The sequence below is a fragment of the Argopecten irradians genome, chromosome 12 (assembly GCF_041381155.1).
Source record: "Argopecten irradians isolate NY chromosome 12, Ai_NY, whole genome shotgun sequence".
In the NCBI taxonomy this organism is placed as follows: Eukaryota; Metazoa; Mollusca; class Bivalvia; order Pectinida; family Pectinidae; genus Argopecten; species Argopecten irradians.
In genome coordinates, this window is record NC_091145.1 from 38,743,995 (window position 1) to 38,767,844 (window position 23,850).

General features: G+C 35.4%; 1 protein-coding gene across 1 annotated transcript in view; it reads left to right on the forward strand.

Annotated features, from left to right (window-relative positions):
- The window catches only part of LOC138305092 (general transcription factor 3C polypeptide 1-like), a 53,758-nt gene that overhangs the window by 19,400 nt on the left and 10,508 nt on the right, over window positions 1-23,850 (forward strand). Inside the window, exons 10-18 of the mRNA XM_069245492.1 lie at window positions 5,303-5,510; window positions 6,271-6,392; window positions 6,659-6,901; window positions 7,595-7,692; window positions 14,753-14,902; window positions 15,474-15,626; window positions 16,130-16,228; window positions 18,238-18,513; window positions 20,523-20,622. Coding sequence (XP_069101593.1) covers window positions 5,303-5,510; window positions 6,271-6,392; window positions 6,659-6,901; window positions 7,595-7,692; window positions 14,753-14,902; window positions 15,474-15,626; window positions 16,130-16,228; window positions 18,238-18,513; window positions 20,523-20,622 — 1,449 coding nt within the window. The remainder of the gene's footprint in view (window positions 1-5,302; window positions 5,511-6,270; window positions 6,393-6,658; window positions 6,902-7,594; window positions 7,693-14,752; window positions 14,903-15,473; window positions 15,627-16,129; window positions 16,229-18,237; window positions 18,514-20,522; window positions 20,623-23,850) is intronic.

Below are 23,850 nucleotides of genomic sequence, written 5' to 3' on the forward strand. Positions count from 1 at the left end.
TGGAATATCACTGATGTATGGTCAGTATCTGGGTAACTGGAATATCACTGATGTATGGTCAGTATCTGGTAACTGGAATATCACTGATGTATGGTCAGTATCTGGTAACTGGGGAAATCACAGGTGGTATGGGTCAGGAATGAATCACTGATGTATGGTCAGTATCTGGTAACTGGAATATCACTGATGTATGGTCAGTATCTGGTAACTGTCCCACAGGTGGAGGAATATCACTGATGTATGGTCAGTATCTGGTAACTGGAATATCACTGATGTATGGTCAGTATCTGGTAACTGTCCCACAGGTGGAGGAATATCACTGATGTATGGTCAGTATCTGGTAACTGTCCCACAGGTGGAGGAATATCACTGATCTATGGTCAGTATCTGGTAAACTGGAATATCACTGATGTATGGTCAGTATCTGGTAACTGGAATATCACTGATGTATGGTCAGTATCTGGTAACTGGAATATCACTGATGTATGGTCTAGTATCTGGTAACTGGGAATATCACTGATGTATGGTCAGTATCTGAATAACTGGAATATCACTGATGTATGGTCAGTATCTGGTAACTGAATCAGGTGGAGGAATAACACTGATCCTATGGTCAGTATCTGGTAACTGGTAACAGGTGGAGGAATATCACTGATGTATGGTCAGTATCTGGTAACTGGAATATCAGATGATGTATGTAACTGGTCAGTATCTGGTAACTGGAGGGAAATATCACTGATTCTATGGTCAGTATCTGGTAACTGGAATATCACTGATGTATGGTCAGTAGTATCTTGGAATCACTGTCACCAGTCAACTGGAATATCACTGATGTATGGTCAGTATCTGGTAACTGTCCCACTGGAATATCACTGATGTATGGTCAGTATCTGGTAACTGGAATATCACTGATGTATGGTCAGTATCTGGTAACCTGAGGAATCCCACTGGTATGGAATATCACTGATGTAATGGTCAGTATCTGGTAATCTGTCAGAACTGGTGGAGGAATATCACTGATGTATGGTCAGTATCTGGGTAACTGGAATATCACTGATGTATGGTCAGTATCTGTAACTGTCCCACAGGTGGTCACTGCTATCTATGGTCAGTATCTGGTAAACTGGAATATCACTGATGTATGGTCAGTATCTGGTAACTGGAATATCACTGATGTATGGTCAGTATCTGGTAACTGGAATATCACTGATGTATGGTCAGTATCTGGTAACTGGAATATCACTGATGTATGGTCAGTATCTGGTAACTGGAATATCACTGATGTATGGTCAGTATCTGGTAACTGGAATATCACTGATGTATGGTCAGTATCTGGTAACTGTCCCAACTGGAGGATATCACTGATGTATGGTCAGTATCTGGTAAACTGTACCACAGGTGGAGGAATATCACTGATGTATGGTCAGTATCTGGTAAACAGGTGGAATATCACTGATGTATGGTCAGTATCTGGTAACTGGAATATCACTGATGTATGGTCAGTATCTGGTAACTGGAATGGAGGAAATATCACTGATGTATGGTCAGTATCTACTGTACACTGGAATATCACTGATGTATGGTCAGTATCTGGTAACTGGAATATCACTGATGTATGGTCAGTATCTGGTAACTGGAATATCACTGATGTTATGGTCAGTATCTGGTAACTGTCCCAATAGGAGGAATAATCACTGATGTATGGTCAGTATCTGGTAACTGTGGAGGAATATCACTGATGTATGGTCAGTATCTGGTAACTGGAATATCACTGATGTATGGTCAGTATCTGGTAACTGGAATATCACATGTATGGTCAGATCTGGTAACTGGTCACTGATGTTGATGGTCAGTATCTGGTCTGGTATCGATACATGGTAACTGGAATATCACTGATGTATGGTCAGTATCTGGTAACTGGATGGTCTATCACTGATGTTATGGTCAGTATCTGGTAACTGGTAGACTGGAATATCACTGATGTATGGTCAGTAACTATCTCCACGGTATGGTTCAAACTGGATGGAATATCACTGGATGTATGGTCACTGGATGGTATGGTATCAGTATCTGGTAACTGTCCCACAGGTGGAGGAATATCACTGATGTATGGTCAGTATCTGGTAACTGGAATATCACTGATGTATGGTCAGTATCTGGTAACTGGAATATCACTGATGTATGGTCAGTATCTGGTAACTGGAATATCACTGATGTATGGTTCAGTATCTGGTAAACTGGGGAGGAAAATCACTGATGTATGGTCAGTATCTGGTAACTGGAATATCACTGATGTATGGTCAGTATCTGGTAAACTGGAATATCACTGATGTATGGTCAGTATCTGGTAACTGGAATATCACTGATGTATGATCGTATGTCAGTATCTGGTAACTGTCCCTACAGGTGGAGGGAATATCACTGATGTATGGTCAGTATCTGGTAACTGGAATATCACTGATGTATGGTCAGTATCTGGTAACTGGAATATCACTGATGTATGGTCAGTATCTGGTAACTGGAATATCACTGATGTATGGTCAGTATCTGGGTAACACAACATGGAGGAATATCACTGATGTATGGTCAGTATCTGGTAAATGTATGTCAGTGGAATATCACTGATGTATGGTCAGTATCTGGTAACTCCAAAACAGGTGGAGGATATCACTGATGTATGGTCAGTATCCTGGTAACAGGTGGAATATCACTGATGTATGGTCAGTATCTGGTAACTGGAGGAATATCACTGATCTATGGTCAGTATCTGGTAACTGGTATCACTGGTAACTGGAATATCACTGATGTATGGTCAGTATCTGTAACTGGAATATCACTGATGTAATGGTCAGTATCTGGTAACTGGAATAACACAGGTATGGTCAGTAACTGGAATATCACTGATGTATGGTCAGTATCTGGTAACTGGAATATCACTGATGTATGGTCAGTAATCTGGTAACTGGAATATCACTGATGTGTATGGTCAGTATCTGGTAACTGGAATATCACTGATGTATGGTCAGTATCTGGGAACTGACCCCACAGGTGGAATATCACTGATGTATGGTCAGTATCTGGTAACTGGAATATCACTGATGTATGGTCAGTATCTGGTAACTGGAATATCACTGACGTATGGTCAGTATCTGGTAACTGCCCCACAGGTGGAGGAATATCACTGATCTATGGTCAGTATCTGGTAACTGGAATATCACTGATGTATGGTCAGTATCTGGTAACTGGAATATCACTGATGTATGGTCAGTATCTGGTAACTGGAATATCACTGATGTATGGTCAGTATCTGGTAACTGCCCCACTGGAGGAATATCACTGATGTATGGTCAGTATCTGGTAACTGGAATATCACTGATCTATGGGCAGTATCTGGTAACTGGAATATCACTGATGTATGGTCAGTATCTGGTCCCCCACAACTGGAATATCACTGATCTATGGTCAGTATCTGGTAACTGGTATGGTTCATATCACTGATGTATGGTCAGTATCTGGTAACTGGAATATCACTGATGTATGGTCAGTATCTGGTAATCTAATACTGGAATATCACTGATGTAGATATGGTCAGTATCTGGTAACTGGAATATCACACATGGGATGGTCAGTATCTGGAACTGGGGAATAATCACTGATCGTATGCACAGTATTCTGGTAACCTGGAATATATTGATGTATGGTCAGTATCTGTAACTGGAATATCACTGATCTATGGGCTCAGTATCTTTTAATGGAATATCACTGATGTATGGTCAGTAGCTGGGTCCCACTGGAATTCGTTCACTGATGTATGGTCAGTATCAAATAACTGGAATATAAACTGAGTCAATGGTCAGTATCTGGTAAACTGGACTTTCAAAGTTATCATGGTTGTATCTGGTTAAACTTTAATATCACTGATTTAAGGTCAGTATCTGGTAATACTGTCCCACAGGTGGAGGATTCTTACCTGTTTAATGGTCACAATGGTAAAGAATTTCACTGATGTAGGTCAAAGAACTGATTATTCAATGACTCTTTGGTCCTTGATCTGATAACTGTCATACCACAGGTGGAGGATGGTTTCCAATTGAGTATGGTGAACTTATAAATTCTGGTAACTGGAATAACACAGAAGTATGGACAGTATCTGGTAACTGCCCCACATGGGATTGATGTTTTGAATAAATAATCTAATAAATGAATTCTTATAAATTCTAATTGGAATCGTCTGCACTTTCAACTTTGTTTTGCAATTGAGCCTTTGCTTTGTTATGAGAACTTTTTTTTTTCAGCGGCAGCTTGTTAACTTATGTGATGTACCCTTCTTGAGTTCTGATGAATTTTAAAAGAGGTAAACCTGTTTTACCTGAGTTCTGATGACGGTTCCCAGTAAACTGATTGTTTACCCAGAGTTCTGATGACGGTTCCCCAGTAAACTGACTGTTTACCCAGAGTTCTGATGACGGTTCCCCAGTAAACTGATTGTTTACCCAGAGTTCTGATGACGGTTCCCCAGTAAACTGATTGTTTACTCAGAGTTCTGATGACAGTTCCCCAGTAAACTGATTATTTACCCAGAGTTCTGATGACGGTTCCCCAGTAAACTGATTGTTTACCCAGAGTTCTGATGACAGTTGCCCAGTAAACTGACTGTTTAACCAGAGTTCTGATGACGGTTCCCCAGTAAACTGATTATTTACCCAGAGTTCTGATGACGGTTCCCCAGTAAACTGATTGTTTACCCAGAGTTCTGATGACAGTTGCCCAGTAAACTGATTGTTTACCCAGAGTTCTGATGACGGTTCCCCAGTAAACTGAATATTTACCCAGAGTTCTGACGACAGTTCCCCAGTAAATTGATTGTTTACTCAGAGTTCTGATGGCAGTTCCCCAGTAAACTGATTGTTTACTCAGAGTTCTGATGACAGTTCCCCAGTAAACTGATTATTTACTCAGAGTTCTGATGACGGTTCCCCAGTAAACTGATTGTTTATTTAGTTCTGACGACAGTTACCTTCGAGACAAAACATGTTAACAACACTGAGTATAAAAACAGTTTACTGGAAGGAACTACTGTGTTGGACTCATTTTACTTGTTTACAGAAATTATCATATTTATGAAATAATCTGAAAGATCAAGATCACACAAAAAATTACCCACAAATTTTATATTACATAATTATATAATTTTAGTACTTTTATAAAATCTTGTTATACATGTATGTGTTTAATAAAACAACACTCAATAAAGTGTGTATTGACTTTTATAGTGTGAATGTGATAAGCTATTCTCTTGTAGTAGATTTTAACTGGGTGTACGAGAGGACAACACTACGACAGTGCTATGATGCTATCAGAGATGTGGGTCCTGAAGGTGTCACACAGTCATCACTAGCTAAGCTACTAAACGTTCGTGACAATATGGCACGTGTACTCATCAAGAACATGATTCGCATGAAAATGGTCGACCAAATCCTGAAGGAGAAAGGCAAACAGAAGGTCAAATAGTAAGTATGTGTGGTATGTAAGGTTTGTTGTAACATTGCAAAATTATCCTGAAAAGTGTTTTTTTTAACTTTGTTTGTATTCAAATAATTGTCCAGTTAAAATGTAGACACTTATAAAAAGTAAGTATATGCAACATAAGTGTCAAGGTATGTTGGCATCAGGCCCCGATTTCTCGAAACAAAAGTCCAGACTTAAGTCAAAACTTAAGTTTTTCTCCTTATGTAACTTATATGAAAATTTATGACTTAAGTCAGTTTTTGACTTAAGTTTGTTTCGAGAAATCAGGGCCAGGTTTCTATGTCTTAACTAACGATCCCTTTAGATGATCAAACTCAAAGTTCATACAAACCTTTATATATAGGAAAGTTCTTGTTTGGCATTGTTTCTATATCCTGAGGTCAAAGGTCAAGGACATGCATCATCAGCATTACTAAAGAATGCTTAGTAAGTAAAATTATATCCATGTGATATTCTATACTTCCTTAATGGTGACCCATCCATTTCTTTACTTTACTGGAGGGACAACGTTTATATTCTATACTTCCTTACAGGTGACCCATCCATTTCTTTACTTTAATGGAGGGACAACGTTTATATTCTATACTTCCTTACTGGTGACCCATCCATTTCTTTACTTTACTGGAGGGACAACGTTTATATTCTATACTTCCTTACAGGTGACCCATCCATTTCTTTACTTTATTGGAGCGACAACCTTTATATTTTTTGTGGTAACTGACTAATTGTCTGTATTTACAGCTATATTGCTAAGGAACATCGTCTCCACAGCAAGCTGTACCAGGAATTCAAAGAGGAAAAAGAAAAACTATTTCAAAGTGAGGAGCCTATGTCCATGGAAGTTGATTCTCAATCAAGCCCAGGTATTACCATGGCTCCTTATATGAACTAGAAGTCATCACTTTTCAGTATCGGCATCGATGGTAACGTCTGTACTGATGTTTCCATGTGATAAATCCAGTTCTATTCATCTGATGAAACCCATATAATTTTGTGTGAAAATATGAATATCCAAACATAAATAGCACTGATTTTCTGTATTACAGATAATGCAGTTATAGGCTTGATAATTTACTCTTAATATCAAAAATTCAAAATAGAAATTTGATTTGACATAATGTTTGAACAGTTGCAGGGACATCCTTGTCCGTAGAGCCTCCTAGTAACAGTGATGTTACCATGGTTACAACTAACAACAGTGGTGTGGAGGATACTGGAGACTTGGAAAAAGCCGACGATATGAAAAGTGAAACAAACATTATTCGAAGCTGTGAAAGCTTCCTGGCTGTGGATGAGGTCAAGGAGAAGCCGAAAAAAATTCCAAAATATAGACAGAAGAAACAAAGCATGAAAGACAGGAGATCAGACATTGGTAAGTCAGATTCCTCGTCACAGAAGATCAGACATTAGTAAGTCATATTCCTCATGTTCACATTTCTAAGGGGATGCTCCTTCTATCTGAAGATTTGTTTGGTGAATATGAACTTCCAGATAATATTTATCTTCTGATTTTTCGTGATAGCCAATATTTCAAAGAATATCATCCAGTCATAATGTACAAGCCCATCATCATCAGGTGAAATTTGATTTCTAAATTTTGTTTGGAAGATATGTGAAAAAAATGGAAAACAATCAATTGGTCATACAGCAGTCTGGTGAATTTCATTTTTTTATAATCCAGACTTACAGAAATTGTTTTGAATTAATTTTTACAGTTAAGTCTAATATCATGACATTATTTTGCTTTTCATTATATTTAATCATACAAAAAGCAATAATATCCTTTACTCCAATAAAATGAAAGGCCACTGGTCAGCCTATTTTTATGTTGTTTTATGCTGACTGTGCTATCTCATCTGTAGAGCATTGTATTCATGTTGCTGGTTCTGCTCTCCGATATCTCTGAGAAATTCTTACAATATATAAAACTTCAACAAGATAAAATGAATATGAACTTATAGTTGCGGCATTATGAATCCCATTGATACATGTAAATCACTTATCTAAAACATAGGCATTGGACTGTATCATTTCGTTATCAGCTGTACTTGTGTTTATTTTCTAGAAAACATGTTGACAAGTCGCCATCTGAAGCGAATGTCTATGATCCTGGAGGCTGTAGAGAAGGACAAAGTGTTGGAGAAAACTCACACCTTTATCAAGGTCAGTAGTACATATCAAGGTTAAAGGTCAAGGTCAGAGTTGATAGCTCTAAGTCAGTGTTAATATTTAATGGTCGGAGCTGTTGATAATACTTGATATGTAGATGCAGTAAAACATGTATATAATGAACATGCTTGATTATAACGAAGACACTCGCAGTAAAACATGTATATAATGAACATGCTTGATTATAACGGAGACACTCGCAGTAAAACATGTATATAATGAACATGCTTGATTATAACGGAGACACTCGCAGTAAAACATGTATATAATGAACATGCTTGATTATAACGGAGACACTCGCAGTAAAACATGTATATAATGAACATGCTTGATTATAACGGAGACACTCGCAGTAAAACATGTATATAATGAACATGCTTGATTATAACGGAGACACTCGCAGTAAAACATGTATATAATGAACATGCTTGATTATAACGGAGACACTCGCAGTAAAACATGTATATAATGAACATGCTTGATTATAACGGAGACACTCGCAGTAAAACATGTATATAATGAACATGCTTGATTATAACGGAGACACTCGCAGTAAAACATGTATATAATGAACATGCTTGATTATAACGGAGACACTCGCAGTAAAACATGTATATAATGAACATGCTTGATTATAACGGAGACACTCGCAGTAAAACATGTATATAATGAACATGCTTGATTATAACGAAGACACTCGCAGTAAAACATGTATATAATGAACATGCTTGATTATAACGGAGACACTCGCAGTAAAACATGTATATAATGAACATGCTTGATTATAACGAAGACACTCGCAGTAAAACATGTATATAATGAACATGCTTGATTATAACGAAGACACTCGCAGTAAAACATGTATATAATGAACATGCTTGATTATAACGAAGACACTCGCAGTAAAACATGTATATAATGAACATGCTTGATTATAACGAAGGACACTCGCAGTAAAACATGTATATAATGAACATGCTTGATTATAACGGAGACACTCGCAGTAAAACATGTATATAATGAACATGCTTGATTATAACGAAGACACTCGCAGTAAAACATGTATATAATGAACATGCTTGATTATAACGAAGACACTCGCAGTAAAACATGTATATAATGAACATGCTTGATTATAACGAAGACACTCGCAGTAAAACATGTATATAATGAACATGCTTGATTATAACGAAGACACTCGCAGTAAAACATGTATATAATGAACATGCTTGATTATAACGAAGACACTCGCAGTAAAAACATGTATATAATGAACATGCTTGATTATAACGAAGACACTCGCAGTAAAACATGTATATAATGAACATGCTTGATTATAACGGAACATCGCAGTAAAACATGTATATAATGAACATGCTTGATTATAACGGAGACACTCGCAGTAAAACTGAACTACATGTATATAATGAACATGCTTGATTATAACGGAGACACTCGCAGTAAAACATGTATATAATGAACATGCTTGATTATAACGAAGACACTCGCAGTAAAACATGTATATAATGAACATGCTTGATTATAACGAAGACACTCGCAGTAAAACATGTATATAATGAACATGCTTGATTATAACGAAGACACTCGCAGTAAAACATGTATATAATGAACATGCTTGATTATAACGAAGACACTCGCAGTAAAACATGTATATAATGAACATGCTTGATTATAACGAAGAACACTCGCAGTAAAACATGTATATAATGAACATGCTTGATTATAACGGAGACACTCCGCAGTAAAACATAGTATATACTTAATGAACACTGCTTGATTTTAACTTGATTATAACGGAGACACTCGCAGTAAAACATGTATATAATGAACATGCTTGATTATAACGAAGACACTCGCAGTAAAACATGTATATAATGAAACATGCTTGATTAGAAACGAGACACTCGCAGTAAAACATGTATATAATGAACATGCTTGATTATAAAGGAGACACTCGCAGTAAAACATGTTATATAATGAACATGCTTGATTATAAAAGACACTCGCAGTAAAACATGTATATAAATGAACATGCTTGATTATAACGAAGACACTCGCAGTAAAACATGTATATAATGAACATGCTTGATTATAACGAAGACACTCGCAGTAAAACATGTATATAATGAACATGCTTGATTATAACTAGACACTCGCAGTAAAACATGTATATAATGAACATGCTTGATTATAACGGAGACACTCGCAGTAAAACATGTATATAATGAACATGCTTGATTATAACGGAGACACTCGCAGTAAAACATGTATATAATGAACATGCTTGATTATAACGAAGACACTCGCAGTAAAACATGTATATAATGAACATGCTTGATTATAACGAGACACTCGCAGTAAAACATGTATATAATGAACATGCTTGATTATAACGAAGACACTCGCAGTAAAACATGTATATAATGAACATGCTTGATTATAACGAAGACACTCGCAGTAAAACATGTATATATAATGAACATGCTTGATTATAATGGAGACACTCGCAGTAAAACATGTATATAATGAACATGCTTGATTATAACGAAGACACTCGCAGTAAAACATGTATATAATGAACATGCTTGATTATAACGAAGACACTCGCAGTAAAACATGTATATAATGAACATGCTTGATTATAACGAAGACACTCGCAGTAAAACATGTATATAATGAACATGCTTGATTATAACGAAGACACTCGCAGTAAAACATGTATATAATGAACATGCTTGATTATAACGAAGACACTCGCAGTAAAACAGTAAAACATGTATATAATGAACATGCTTGATTATAACGGAGACACTCGCAGTAAAACATGTATATAATGAACATGCTTGATTATAACGGAGACACTCGCAGTAAAACATGTAAATAATGAACATGCTTGATTATAACGAGACACTCGCAGTAAAAACATGTATTAAAACATGTATATAATGAACACTCGCTTGATTATAACATGCTTGATTATAATAGAACACTCGCAGTAAAACATGTATATAATGAACATGCTTGATTATAACGGAGACACTCGCAGTAAAACATGTATATAATGAACATGCTTGATTATAACGAAGACACTCGCAGTAAAACATGTATATAATGAACATGCTTGATTATAACGGAGACACTCGCAGTAAAACATGTATATAATGAACATGCTTGATTATAACGAAGACACTCGCAGTAAAACATGTATATAATGAACATGCTTGATTATAACGAAGACACTCGCAGTAAAACATGTATATAATAACATGACACATGCTTGATTATAACGAAGACACTCGCAGTAAAACATGTATATAATGAACATGCTTGATTATAACGGACACTCACAGTAAAACATGTATATAATGAACATGCTTGATTATAACGAAGACACTCGCAGTAAAACATGTATATAATGAACATGCTTGATTATAACGAAGACACTCGCAGTAAAACATGTATATAATGAACATGCTTTGATTATATAAAACGAAGACACTCGCAGTAAAACATGTATATAATGAACATGCTTGATTATAATGAAGACACTCGCAGTAAAACATGTATATAATGAACATGCTTGATTATAACGGAGACACTCGCAGTAAAACATGTATATAATGAACATGCTTGATTATAACGAGACACTCGCAGTAAAACATGTATATAATGAACATGCTTGATTATAACGAAGACACTCGCAGTAAAACATGTATATAATGAACATGCTTGATTATAACGGAGACACTCGCAGTAAAACATGTATATAATGAAACATGCTTGATTATAACGGAGACACTCGCAGTAAAACATGTATATAATGAACATGCTTGATTATACACGAAGACACTCGCAGTAAAACATGTATATAATGAACATGCTTGATTATAACGGAGACACTCGCAGTAAAACATGTATATAATGAACATGCTTGATTATAACGGAGACACTCGCAGTAAAACATGTATATAATGAACATGCTTGATTATAACGAGACACTCGCAGTAAAACATGTATATAATGAACATGCTTGATTATAACGGAGACACTCGCAGTTAAAACATGTATATAATGAACATGCTTGATTATAACGGAGACACTCGCAGTAAAACATGTATATAATGAACATGCTTGATTATAACGGAAGACACTCGCAGTAAAACATGTATATAATGAACATGCTTGATTATAACGAGACACTCGCAGTAAAACATGTATATAATGAACATGCTTGATTATAACGGAGACACTCGCAGTAAAACATGTATATAATGAACATGCTTGATTATAACGGAGACACTCGCAGTAAAACATGTATATAATGAACATGCTTGATTATAACGGAGACACTCGCAGTAAAACATGTATATAATGAACATGCTTGATTATAACGGAGACACTCGCAGTAAAACATGTATATAATGAACATGCTTGATTATAACGGAGACACTCGCAGTAAAACATGTATATAATGAACATGCTTGATTATAACGGAGACACTCGCAGTAAAACATGTATATAATGAACATGCTTGATTATAACGAGAGACACTCGCAGTAAAACATGTATATAATGAACATGCTTGATTATAACGGAGACACTCGCAGTAAAACATGTATATAATGAACATGCTTGATTATAACGGAGACACTCGCAGTAAAACATGTATATAATGAACATGCTTGATTATAACGAAGACACTCGCAGTAAAACATGTATATAATGAACATGCTTGATTATAACGGAGACACTCGCAGTAAAACATGTATATAATGAACATGCTTGATTATAACGAAGACACTCGCAGTAAAACATGTATATAATGAACATGCTTGATTATAACGAAGACACTCGCAGTAAAACATGTATATAATGAACATGCTTGATTATAACGGAGACATCGCAGTAAAACATGTATATAATGAACATGCTTTGATTATAACGGAGACACTCGCAGTAAAACATGTATATAATGAACATGCTTGATTATAACGAAGACACTCGCAGTAAAACATGTATATAATGAACATGCTTGATTATAACGAAGACACTCGCAGTAAAACATGTATATAATGAACATGCTTGATTATAACGGAGACACTCGCAGTAAAACATGTATATAATGAACATGCTTGATTATAACAGAGACACTCGCAGTAAAACATGTATATAATGAACATGCTTGATTATAACGAAGACACTCGCAGTAAAACATGTATATAATGAACATGCTTGATTATAACGAAGACACTCGCAGTAAAACATGTATATAATGAACATGCTTGATTATAACGGAGACACTCGCAGTAAAAACATGTGTATATAATGAACATGCTTGATTATAACGGAGACACTCGCAGTAAAACATGTATATAATGAACATGCTTGATTATAACGAAGACACTCGCAGTAAAACATGTATATAATGAACATGCTTGATTATAACGAAGACACTCGCAGTAAAACATGTATATAATGAACATGCTTGATTATAACGGAGACACTCGCAGTAAAACATGTATATAATGAACATGCTTGATTATAACGGAGACACTCGCAGTAAAACATGTATATAATGAACATGCTTGATTATAACGGAGACACTCGCAGTAAAACATGTATATAATGAACATGCTTGATTATAACGAGAGACACTCGCAGTAAAACATGTATATAATGAACATGCTTGATTATAACGGAGACACTCGCAGTAAAACATGTATATAATGAACATGCTTGATTATAACGAGACACTCGCAGTAGTAAAACATGTATATAATGAACATGCTTGATTATAACGAGACACTCGCAGTAAAACATGTATATAATGAACATGCTTGATTATAACGAGGACACTCGCAGTAAAACATGTATATAATGAACATGCTTGATTATAACGAAGACACTCGCAGTAAAACATGTATATAATGAACATGCTTGATTATAACGGAGACACTCGCAGTAAAAACATGTATATAATGAACATGCTTGATTATAACGGAGACACTCGCAGTAAAACATGTATATAATGAACATGCTTGATTATAACGAAGACACTCGCAGTAAAACATGTATATAATGAACATGCTTGATTATAACGAAGACACTCGCAGTAAAACATGTATATAATGAACATGCTTGATTATAACGGAGACACTCGCAGTAAAACATGTATATAATGAACATGCTTGATTATAAAGGGACACTCGCAGTAAAACATGTATATAATGAACATGCTTGATTATAACGGAGACACTCGCAGTAAAACATGTATATAATGAACATGCTTGATTATAACGAAGACACTCGCAGTAAAACATGTATATAATGAACATGCTTGATTATAACGGAGACACTCGCAGTAAAACATGTATATAATGAACATGCTTGATTATAACGGAGACACTCGCAGTAAAACATGTATATAATGAACATGCTTGATTATAACGAAGACACTCGCAGTAAAACATGTATATAATGAACATGCTTGATTATAACGAAGACACTCGCAGTAAAACATGTATATAATGAACATGCTTGATTATAACGAAGACACTCGCAGTAAAACATGTATATAATGAACACACTTGATTATAACGGAGACATTCGCAGTAAAACATGTATATAATGAACATGCTTGATTATAACGAAGACACTCCCTGTCAAGGTTCCTGTAATATGTCAGTAATATGTGTATAGCAAACTCTTAATAATAAAGTGATTTTGACTGTGCTCAGGGGTTTATTATAACTATGTTTAAATGTATTGTTAATAATGTATAAACACAGATAAAAACTCTTTATGATCAAACACTTGACAAAGAGAAATATCATAAATCAGTTAGACGAACAGGGCCTCTTTTCAAGAATGCAAGTTTCAGTTGGAGGGTAATAAGTTTTTACTGCAAAATATGTCAAGGTCAAATTTGAGAAGGTCATGTTGTTGGAAATATTTTATTTACACACTTTACTGTTAAGGACAAAGGGCCCTTTGTTTAAGAGATCTAATGCATGCCTATATTTTTTATGTGCAGATGATACGTGAGCGAGAAAAGAATGAAGGTATTGACTACATCATAGACAAGAAAACATTTGACAGACTAGCCATTTTGTTGGTGAGAGAAAAGAAAATTAGGATCTTCAAAGCTCTCATCCCGGGGTCCAACAATGAACAACAAAAAGAAGTAAGTAACATGATCTGTTTGGTATGTTTTTTATTTCATCTATATTTTAGCTCAGTTGCTGAAAGTGTAAGCTTAAGTGAAGTTATGACATGGTGTAGTGTTTTTCGTCTGTCTGTCGTCTATCCATCCAGCTGTCAACTTTTCCCTTTAAATGACTTCTTTTTAAAAGCCAAGAGAAATGATGGACCTTAATCTTCATTTAAAGTTACTTTGGTAAAACATGGAAAAAACTTAGTATCTTAGGCCTATGATATGACATGATCACCAGGTAGCAGTTTAGTGATAAATTGTCAAACCTGTCTGTTCATACCATCCAAATGACAAAAATGGTCTTTAGAGCCATGTAGCATTTACACTATGGGTAAATCTGGTCATGTGAAATTAAAAATGTGGTCATATTATGTAGGTGCGCTCTTTACACTGAGGTGGTCACTCCGGCAGTTTGACTGTACTTCATGTAGGAATAACAGTATATTTACTGGCAGTGATCTGGGAGGACAGATTCTGTATAAAAGAGGAAAACCACTCCTCTTATTCATTCTATAAGGACTGTGTTTATAATTTTGTTTAGGTCCAATTATTGTGTGCCAAACATATCCAGCCAACTGATGCTTTAATTAAAAGTAAGCTCGAACAACTTCATCTGAGGTCGCGCTGTGTACCAAAGGAACACCTCATCAAAGCTAAGAAGAAAAGCCCAGCAAAACCACAGTCACAACAACAGGTAAGGTCAGCCGACAACATCCAAATACTTAAAGATGCTCCACGGCCAACAGAGCATAAATGATATTTATCATTTGAACAATAATTGGTGATAAATTGTGTATATATATGCCTAATTATCACAAAAAATAACATAAAATAATTTAGTTCGCCTTTAGTGCATACACAATCAGTACTTATTTTTCATATTTTTAACTTGAAGTAAAATTAGAAGTTAAAACTTTTCAATGTTGGTAATGGTGTAAAGTAAGTAACTTTTGTAACTGAAGAAAAATACAAAATCGTCTGCTCCTGTTTTTGATAGTGAAAAAATACCATTTGTCAGCGGTGGAGCATCTTTAATATTGATATCAAATTACTCATAAAAAGAATCAATTGTGAATTCTAATTTTTGTCATTTAAAAAAAAAAATAAATAAATAAAATTATGTAACCATAAAATGTGATTATAAATAACAATTAAAATTCATTGTTAGTGTTGTGTTGTCTCCCGCTTTGTTGTCAGTCCAAGTTTAGCGACCTGCCTGAGAGTACCCAGGAGAACCTGCGAAAGCTTCAGGAGTACAAGATGAAGATTAAATCCTTCGACATGATCTATGATCCTGTATGTATTCACCATGTTTCTTCTTTCATTCTTTGTTTTTTTGTAGCACCTCAGCAGTAAAATCAACTATTGTATATATATGGATATCTCTGTGAGTGCTTACCCTGATAAGTCACGATTTGCAAGTTAATATGAGGTTAACATTTTGCGTCATTTTTTTTCATGATAAATATAACTTCAGACTTTTGGTAATATAGTTAATATATTAACACACTGTGGAAAAGTCTTTGAGTAATTCACAACAATTTCCTTCTTGTGTAAATGTCCATGTTAAGAAAAAGCACAAATATATTGATGAAAATAGAGAAAAATGATGTGAAAATGAAATAGAGTGCTTAGAAAATAATGTGACATCACCTATCTGATACACTGGCTATTATTACATACTGTAAACACCTATTTTGGTGGTAGTTGTATTTTAGCAGTAATCAATGTTTTCATGCCAGACATTCTGTTTTCATGCCAGACATTCTGATTTCATGCCAGACATTCTGTTTTCATGCTAGACATTCTGTTTTCACACCAGACTTTTTGTTTTCATGCAAGACATTATGTTTTCATGCCAGACATTCTGTTTTCACGCCAAACATTCTGTTTTCATGCCAGACGTTCTGTTTTCACGCCAGACATTCTGTTTACATGCGAGACATTCTGTTTTCACGCCAGACATTCAGTTTCCATGCCAGACATTCTGTTTTCACGCCAAACATTCTGTTTCACACCAGACATTCTGTTTTCACGCCAGACATTCAGTTTCCACACCAGACATTCTGTTTTCACGCCAAACATTCTGTTTTCATGCCAGACGTTCTGTTTTCACACCAGACTTTCTGTTTCCACACCAGACATTCTGTTTTCATGCCAGACATTCTGTTTTCACACCAGACATTCTGTTTTCATGCCAGACATTCTGTTTTCATGCCAGACATTCTGTTTTCATGCCAGACATTCTGTTTTCACGCCAAACATTCTGTTTTCACACCAGACATTCTGTTTTCACACCAGACTTTCTGTTTTCATGCCAGACATTCTGATTTCATGCCAGACATTCTGATTTCATGCCAGACATTCTGTTTTCATGCCAGCCATTCTGTTTTCACACCAGACATTCTGTTTTCATGCCAGACATTCTGTTTTCATGCCAGATTTCTGTTTTCACACCAGACATTCTGTTTTCACACCAGACATTCTGTTTTCATGCCAGACATTCTGTTTTCATGCCAGACTCTCTGTTTTCATGCCGAACATTCTGTTTTTATGCCAGACATTCTGTTTTCATGCCAGACATTCTGTTTTCACACCAGACATTCTGTTTTCATGCCAGATTTCTGTTTTCATGCCAGATTTCTGTTTTCACACCAGACATTCTGTTTTCACTCCAGACATTCTGTTTTCATGCCAGACATTCTGTTTTCATGCCAGACATTCTGTTGCCAGACATTCTGTTTTCACACCAGACATTCTGTTTTCACGCCAGACATTCTGTTTTCATGCCAGACATTCTGTTTTCATGCCAGACTCTCTGTTTTCACACCAGACATTCTGTTTTCATGCCAGACATTCTGTTTTCATGCCAGACATTCTGTTTTCATGCCAGATTTCTGTTTTCACACCAGACATTCTGTTTTCACTCCAGACATTCTGTTTTCATGCCAGACATTCTGTTTTCATGCCAGACATTCTGTTTTCACACCAGACATTCTGTTTTCACGCCAGACATTCTGTTTTCATGCCAGACATTCTGTTTTCATGCCAGACTCTCTGTTTTCACACCAGACATTCTGTTTTTATGCCAGACATTCTGTTTTCACACCAGACATTCTGCACTGGAATATGATTATGATAATTGTATTACCTGTATGTTGTTTATTTAGCAGTCTTATGAATGTGTGAATTCATCACTGTGTAATTTTTTTAAAAATCAATTTTGCATGAAGATTTGATTGCCAAATGTATGTATTACAATAAGTGTTTATAAAGTCTGATTACACTGACGGTATATTTTACAGAGTGCTCCAAAACAATACGGCTACCTACCGAAGATGCCGAGGATCCGTATGGTCCATAACATACTCTGGTACCTTTGTTACGACTATAGAGGGCGCCCCCTGCCAGAAAAGCCCACATCTGATTTGTCAGGAACCAGTTCAGGGCAGGAACCAATGGAGACAGAATGCTCTGACTCTCTGGCATCTCAACCGGGACTATTGAAAAAAGATTTGGACTCCATTAAATCAGAAAAACAGGGGAAAACAGACAAGGGAAAATCTGCTGAAGAAGATAAAGTAAGTAAAATTTAAGTAAAACATTTACCCAAAGTAATTTACATTTCCCGAAAGTAATTTGTATTTCCCCTCGAATGACAGACAAATTTTTAAAATCACTATTAAATAGTTAGCCCAGATAGAGCTGACTTAGCAATATAACTGTTTTCATAGTAAAGGGGAAAACTTATAGAGAAAATCGGAAAAGTCTATTGATCAGATTGATGTAAAAGCAGGTGTTCGTACTTCAAGATGCTAAATTATAAATGAGTTCTGATTTTTAAAAAAATTGTAATTTTCACAATTTCAGTAACTTTTCATGGAGTTCAGGATCTCAAAAGTTTTTCTTGATTTTTCAGTATAAAAATTACAGCACATAAAACTTTGTTTTTAGCCCACCATCAACAGATGGTGGGCTATTCAAATTGCTTTACGTCCATGGTCAGTCATCCATCCTTCCGTCCGCCCGTCCGTCTGTCCTTCCGTCTGTTAACAATTCTTATTACTGCTATTTCTCAAAAAGTACCAAAGGAATCTTTCTCAAATTTCATATGTAGGCTCCCCCAGGGCCTTAGTTGTGCATATTGCATTTTGGGACCAGTGGGTCAACAAGATGGCCAACAGGCTGCCATCTTGAATTTTGATAGTTACCGCTATTTCTCAGAAATTATGGAAGGGATCTCTCTCAAATTTCACATGTTGGTTCCCCTAGGGGTCTAGTTGTGCATATTGCATTTCGGGATCAATTGGTCAACAAGATGGCCGACAGGCTGCCATCTTGGATTTTGATAGTAACCGCTATTTCTCAGAAAGTATGGAAGGGATCTCTCTCAAATTTTACATGTTGGTTTCCTTAGGGGTCTAGATGTGCATATTGCATTTTGGGATCAATTTGTCAACAAGATGGCCGCCAGGCCGCCATCTTTGTTTTGATAGTTACCGCTATTTCTCAGAAAGTATGGAAGGGATCTCTCTAAAATTTCACATGTTGGTTCCCCTAGGGGTCTAGTTGTGCATATTGCATTTTGGGATCAATTGGTCAACAAGATGGCCGACAGGCCGCCATCTTTGTTTTGATAGTTAAAGTTTGTTACTGCTATTTCTCAGAAAAAGCTGAAGGGATTCTTCTCAAATTTCAAATGTAGATTGCCCTAGTGTCCTTAGTTGTGCATATTGCATTTTGGGACTGACCGAACAACAAGATGGCCGACAGGCGGCCATCTTGGATTTTGACAATTGAAGTTTGTTACTGCTATTTCTCAAAAAGTACTGAAGGGAGCTGTCTCAAATTTCATGAGCATGGTCCCCTAGGTCATTGGTTACACATATTGCATTTGGTACTGATCGGTGAACAAGATGGCAGACAGGACGCCATCTTGGATTTTGACAATTGAATTTTGTTACCGCTGCTTCTCAGAAAGTACTGAAGGGATCTGTGTCAAATTGCATGTGCAGATCCCCTAGGGGTCTAGTTGTGCATATCAAATTTTCGGACCAAACATGCCGCCATTTTGGATTTTGATAGTTGGAGCTTGTTACCACTATTTTTCAGAAAGTACTGAAGGGATCTGTCTCAAATTGCATGTGCAGGTTCCACTAGATCCCTGGTTATGCATATTGCATTATGGTACAGATCAGTGAACAAGATGGCCGAAAGGACGCTGTCTTGGAATTTGATAGTTGAAGCTTGTTTCCACTTTTTCTCAGAAAGTACTGAAGTGATCTGTCTCAAATTTGATATGTAAGTTCCCCTAGGACTTTGGTTGTGCATATTGCATATTCGGACTGATTGGTCAAAAAATGGCCGACAGGTAGTCATCTTTTCTGTGATAATTGAAGTTTGTTACTTTTATATATCTAAGAAAGTCCACAAAGGATCTTTCTCAAGTTTTATTTGTAGTAATATGTAGTAAAAGTTTGAAAAGAGGAGAAAGGATTCCTCTTTCCTTTGTCAGACATAGATAATTCTTTGGTGGGCGCTAATATCCCTCTGGTTAAAGTTTATGCATGTAAAATTATGTTATTTGTAGGGAGATGTCTTGGAACAGATAAAGACTCTGAAGGAGCCACCTCTGTTTTATGACGAGATGTCATGGAAACGATACCTCCCACCGCTACCCAAACATAAAGGTAATAAACTACCGAAAGGTGATAAACTACCGAAAGGTGATAAACTACCGAAAACTACCGAAAGTGATAAACTACTGAAAGGTGATAAACTACAAAAAGGTGATAAACTACCGAAAGGTGATAAACTACAAAAAGGTAATAAACTACAAAAAGGTGATAAACTACAAAAAGGTAATAAACTACAAAAAGGTGATAAACTATGAAAAGATAATAAAACTACCGAAAGGTGATAAACTACCGAAAGGTGATAAACTACAAAAAGGTGATCAACTACAAAAAGGTGATAAACTACCAAAAGGTGATAAACTACAAAAAGGTGATAAACTACAAAAAGGTGATAAACTACCGAAAGGTGATAAACTACAAAAAGGTGATAAACTACCGAAAGGTGATAAACTACAAAAAGGTAATAAACTACAAAAAGGTGATAAACTACCGAAAGGTAATAAACTACAAAAAGGTAATAAACTACAAAAAGGTGATAAACTACAAAAAGGTGATAAACTACCAAAAGGTGATAAACTACAAAAAGGTGATAAACTACAAAAAGGTGATAAACTACCGAAAGGTGATAAACTACAAAAAGGTGATAAACTACAAAAAGGTGATAAACTACAAAAAGGTGATAAACTACAAAAAGGTGATAAACTACAAAAAGGTAATAAACTACAAAAAGGTGATAAACTACCGAAAGGTAATAAACTACAAAAAGGTAATAAACTGCAAAAAGGTAATATACTACAAAAAGGTGATAAACTACTGAAAGGTGATAAACTACTGAAAGGTGATAAACTACAAAAAAAGGTGATAAACTACAAAAAGGTGATAAACTACCGAAAGGTGATAAACTACAAAAAGGAAATAAACTGCAAAAAAGTGATAAACTACAAAAAAGTGATAAACTACAAAAAGGTAATAAACTGCAAAAAAGTGATAAACTACAAAAAAGTGATAAACTACAAAATGGTAATAAACTACAAAAAGGTGGTAAACTACCGAAAGGTGATAAACTACAAAAAGGTGATAAACTACAAAAAGGTAATAAACTACAAAAAGGTGATAAACTACTGAAATGTGATAAACTACCGAAAGGTGATAAACTACAAAAAGGTGATAAACTACAAAAAGGTAATAAACTACAGAAAGGTGATAAACTACCGAAAGGTGATAAACTACCGAAAGGTGATAAACTACCGAAAGGTGATAAACTACCGAAAGGTAATAAACTACCGAAAGGTGATAAACTACCGAAAGGTGATAAACTACAAAAAGTTGATAAACTACTGAAAGGTGATAAACTACCGAAAGGTGATAAACTACAAAAAGGTGATAAACTACCGAAAGGTGATAAACTACAAAAAGGTTATAAACTACCGAAAGGTGATAAACTACAAAAAGGTGATAAACTACAAAACGGTGATAAACTACTGAAAGGTGATAAACTACCAAAAGGTGATAAACTACCAAAAGGTGATAAACTACCAAAAGGTTATATACTACTGAAAGATGATAAACTACCGAAAGGTGATAAACTACCGAAAGGTAATAAACTACATAAAGGTGATAAACTACAAAAAGGTGATAAACTACCGAAAGGTGATTAACTACCGAAAGGTAATAAACTACAAAAAGGTGATAAACTACAAAAAGGTGATAACTATCGAAAGGTAATAAACTACAGAAAGGTGATAAACTACCAAAAGGTGATAAACTGCAAAGAGGTGATAAACTACAAAAAGGTGATAAACTACCGAAAGGTAATAAACTACCAAAAGGTGATAAACTACAAAAAGGTGATAAACTACAAAAAGGTGATAAACTACAAAAAGGTGATAAACTACAAAAAGGTGATAAACTACAAAAAGGTGATAAACTACCGAAAGGTGATAAACTACCGAAAGGTAATAAACTACAAAAAGGTGATAAACTACAAAAAGGTGATAAACTACAAAAAGGTAATAAACTACCGAAAGGTGATAAACTACAAAAAGGTGATAAACTACAAAACGGTGATAAACTACTGAAAGGTGATAAACTACCAAAAGGTGATAAACTACCAAAAGGTGATAAACTACCAAAAGGTTATATACTACTGAAAGATGATAAACTACCGAAAGGTGATAAACTACCGAAAGGTAATAAACTACAAAAAGGTGATAAACTACAAAAAGGTGATAAACTACCGAAAGGTGATAAACTACCGAAAGGTAATAAACTACCGAAAGGTGATAAACTACAAAAAGGTGATAAACTACAAAAAGGTGATAAACTATCGAAAGGTAATAAACTACAGAAAGGTGATAAACTACCAAAAGGTGATAAACTACCAAAAGGTGATAAACTACAAAAAGGTGATAAACTACAAAAAGGTGATAAACTACCGAAAGGTAATAAACTACCAAAAGGTGATAAACTACAAAAAGGTGATAAACTACAAAAAGGTGATAAACTACAAAAAGGTGATAAACTACAAAAAGGTGATAAACTACCAAAAGGTGATAAACTACCGAAAGGTAATAAACTACCGAAAGGTAATAAACTACAAAAAGGTGATAAACTACCAAAAGGTGATAAACTACAAAGAGGTGATAAACTACCAAAGGTGATAAACTACCGAAAGGTAATAAACTACAAAAAGGTGATAAACTACAAAAAGGTGATAAACTACAAAAAGGTAATAAACTACCAAAAGGTGATAAACTACTGAAAGATGATAAACTACCGAAAGTTGGTATTCAAAATTACCGAAAGGTGATAAACTACTGTAAGGTGATAAACTACAAAAAGGTAATGAACTACCGAAAGGTGATAAACTACAAAAAGGTGATAAACTACTGAAAGGTGATAAGCTACTGAAAGTTGGTATTTAAAACTACCGAAAAGTGATAATTTACCAAAGGTGATAAACTACAAAAAGGTAATAAACTACCGAAAGGTGATAAACTACTGAAAGGTAATAAACTACCGAAAGTTGGTATTTAAAACTATCGAAAGGTGATAAACTACTGAAACAAATCGTAAAGTTAATATGTAAAGTATCAAACTGTACATAGTAGGGCTGGGTATTGGAAGGTCTAAAACGATACGTTACGTATTGAAAATACACTGAAACAATACACGATACGTATTGACAATATACTGGACCTCTTTTTTCAAATTCAGTTGACCATTGTGTTTTGAATATTGTGATGATAAAAGACAATTTTGATAAAACATTCTATAGCATGG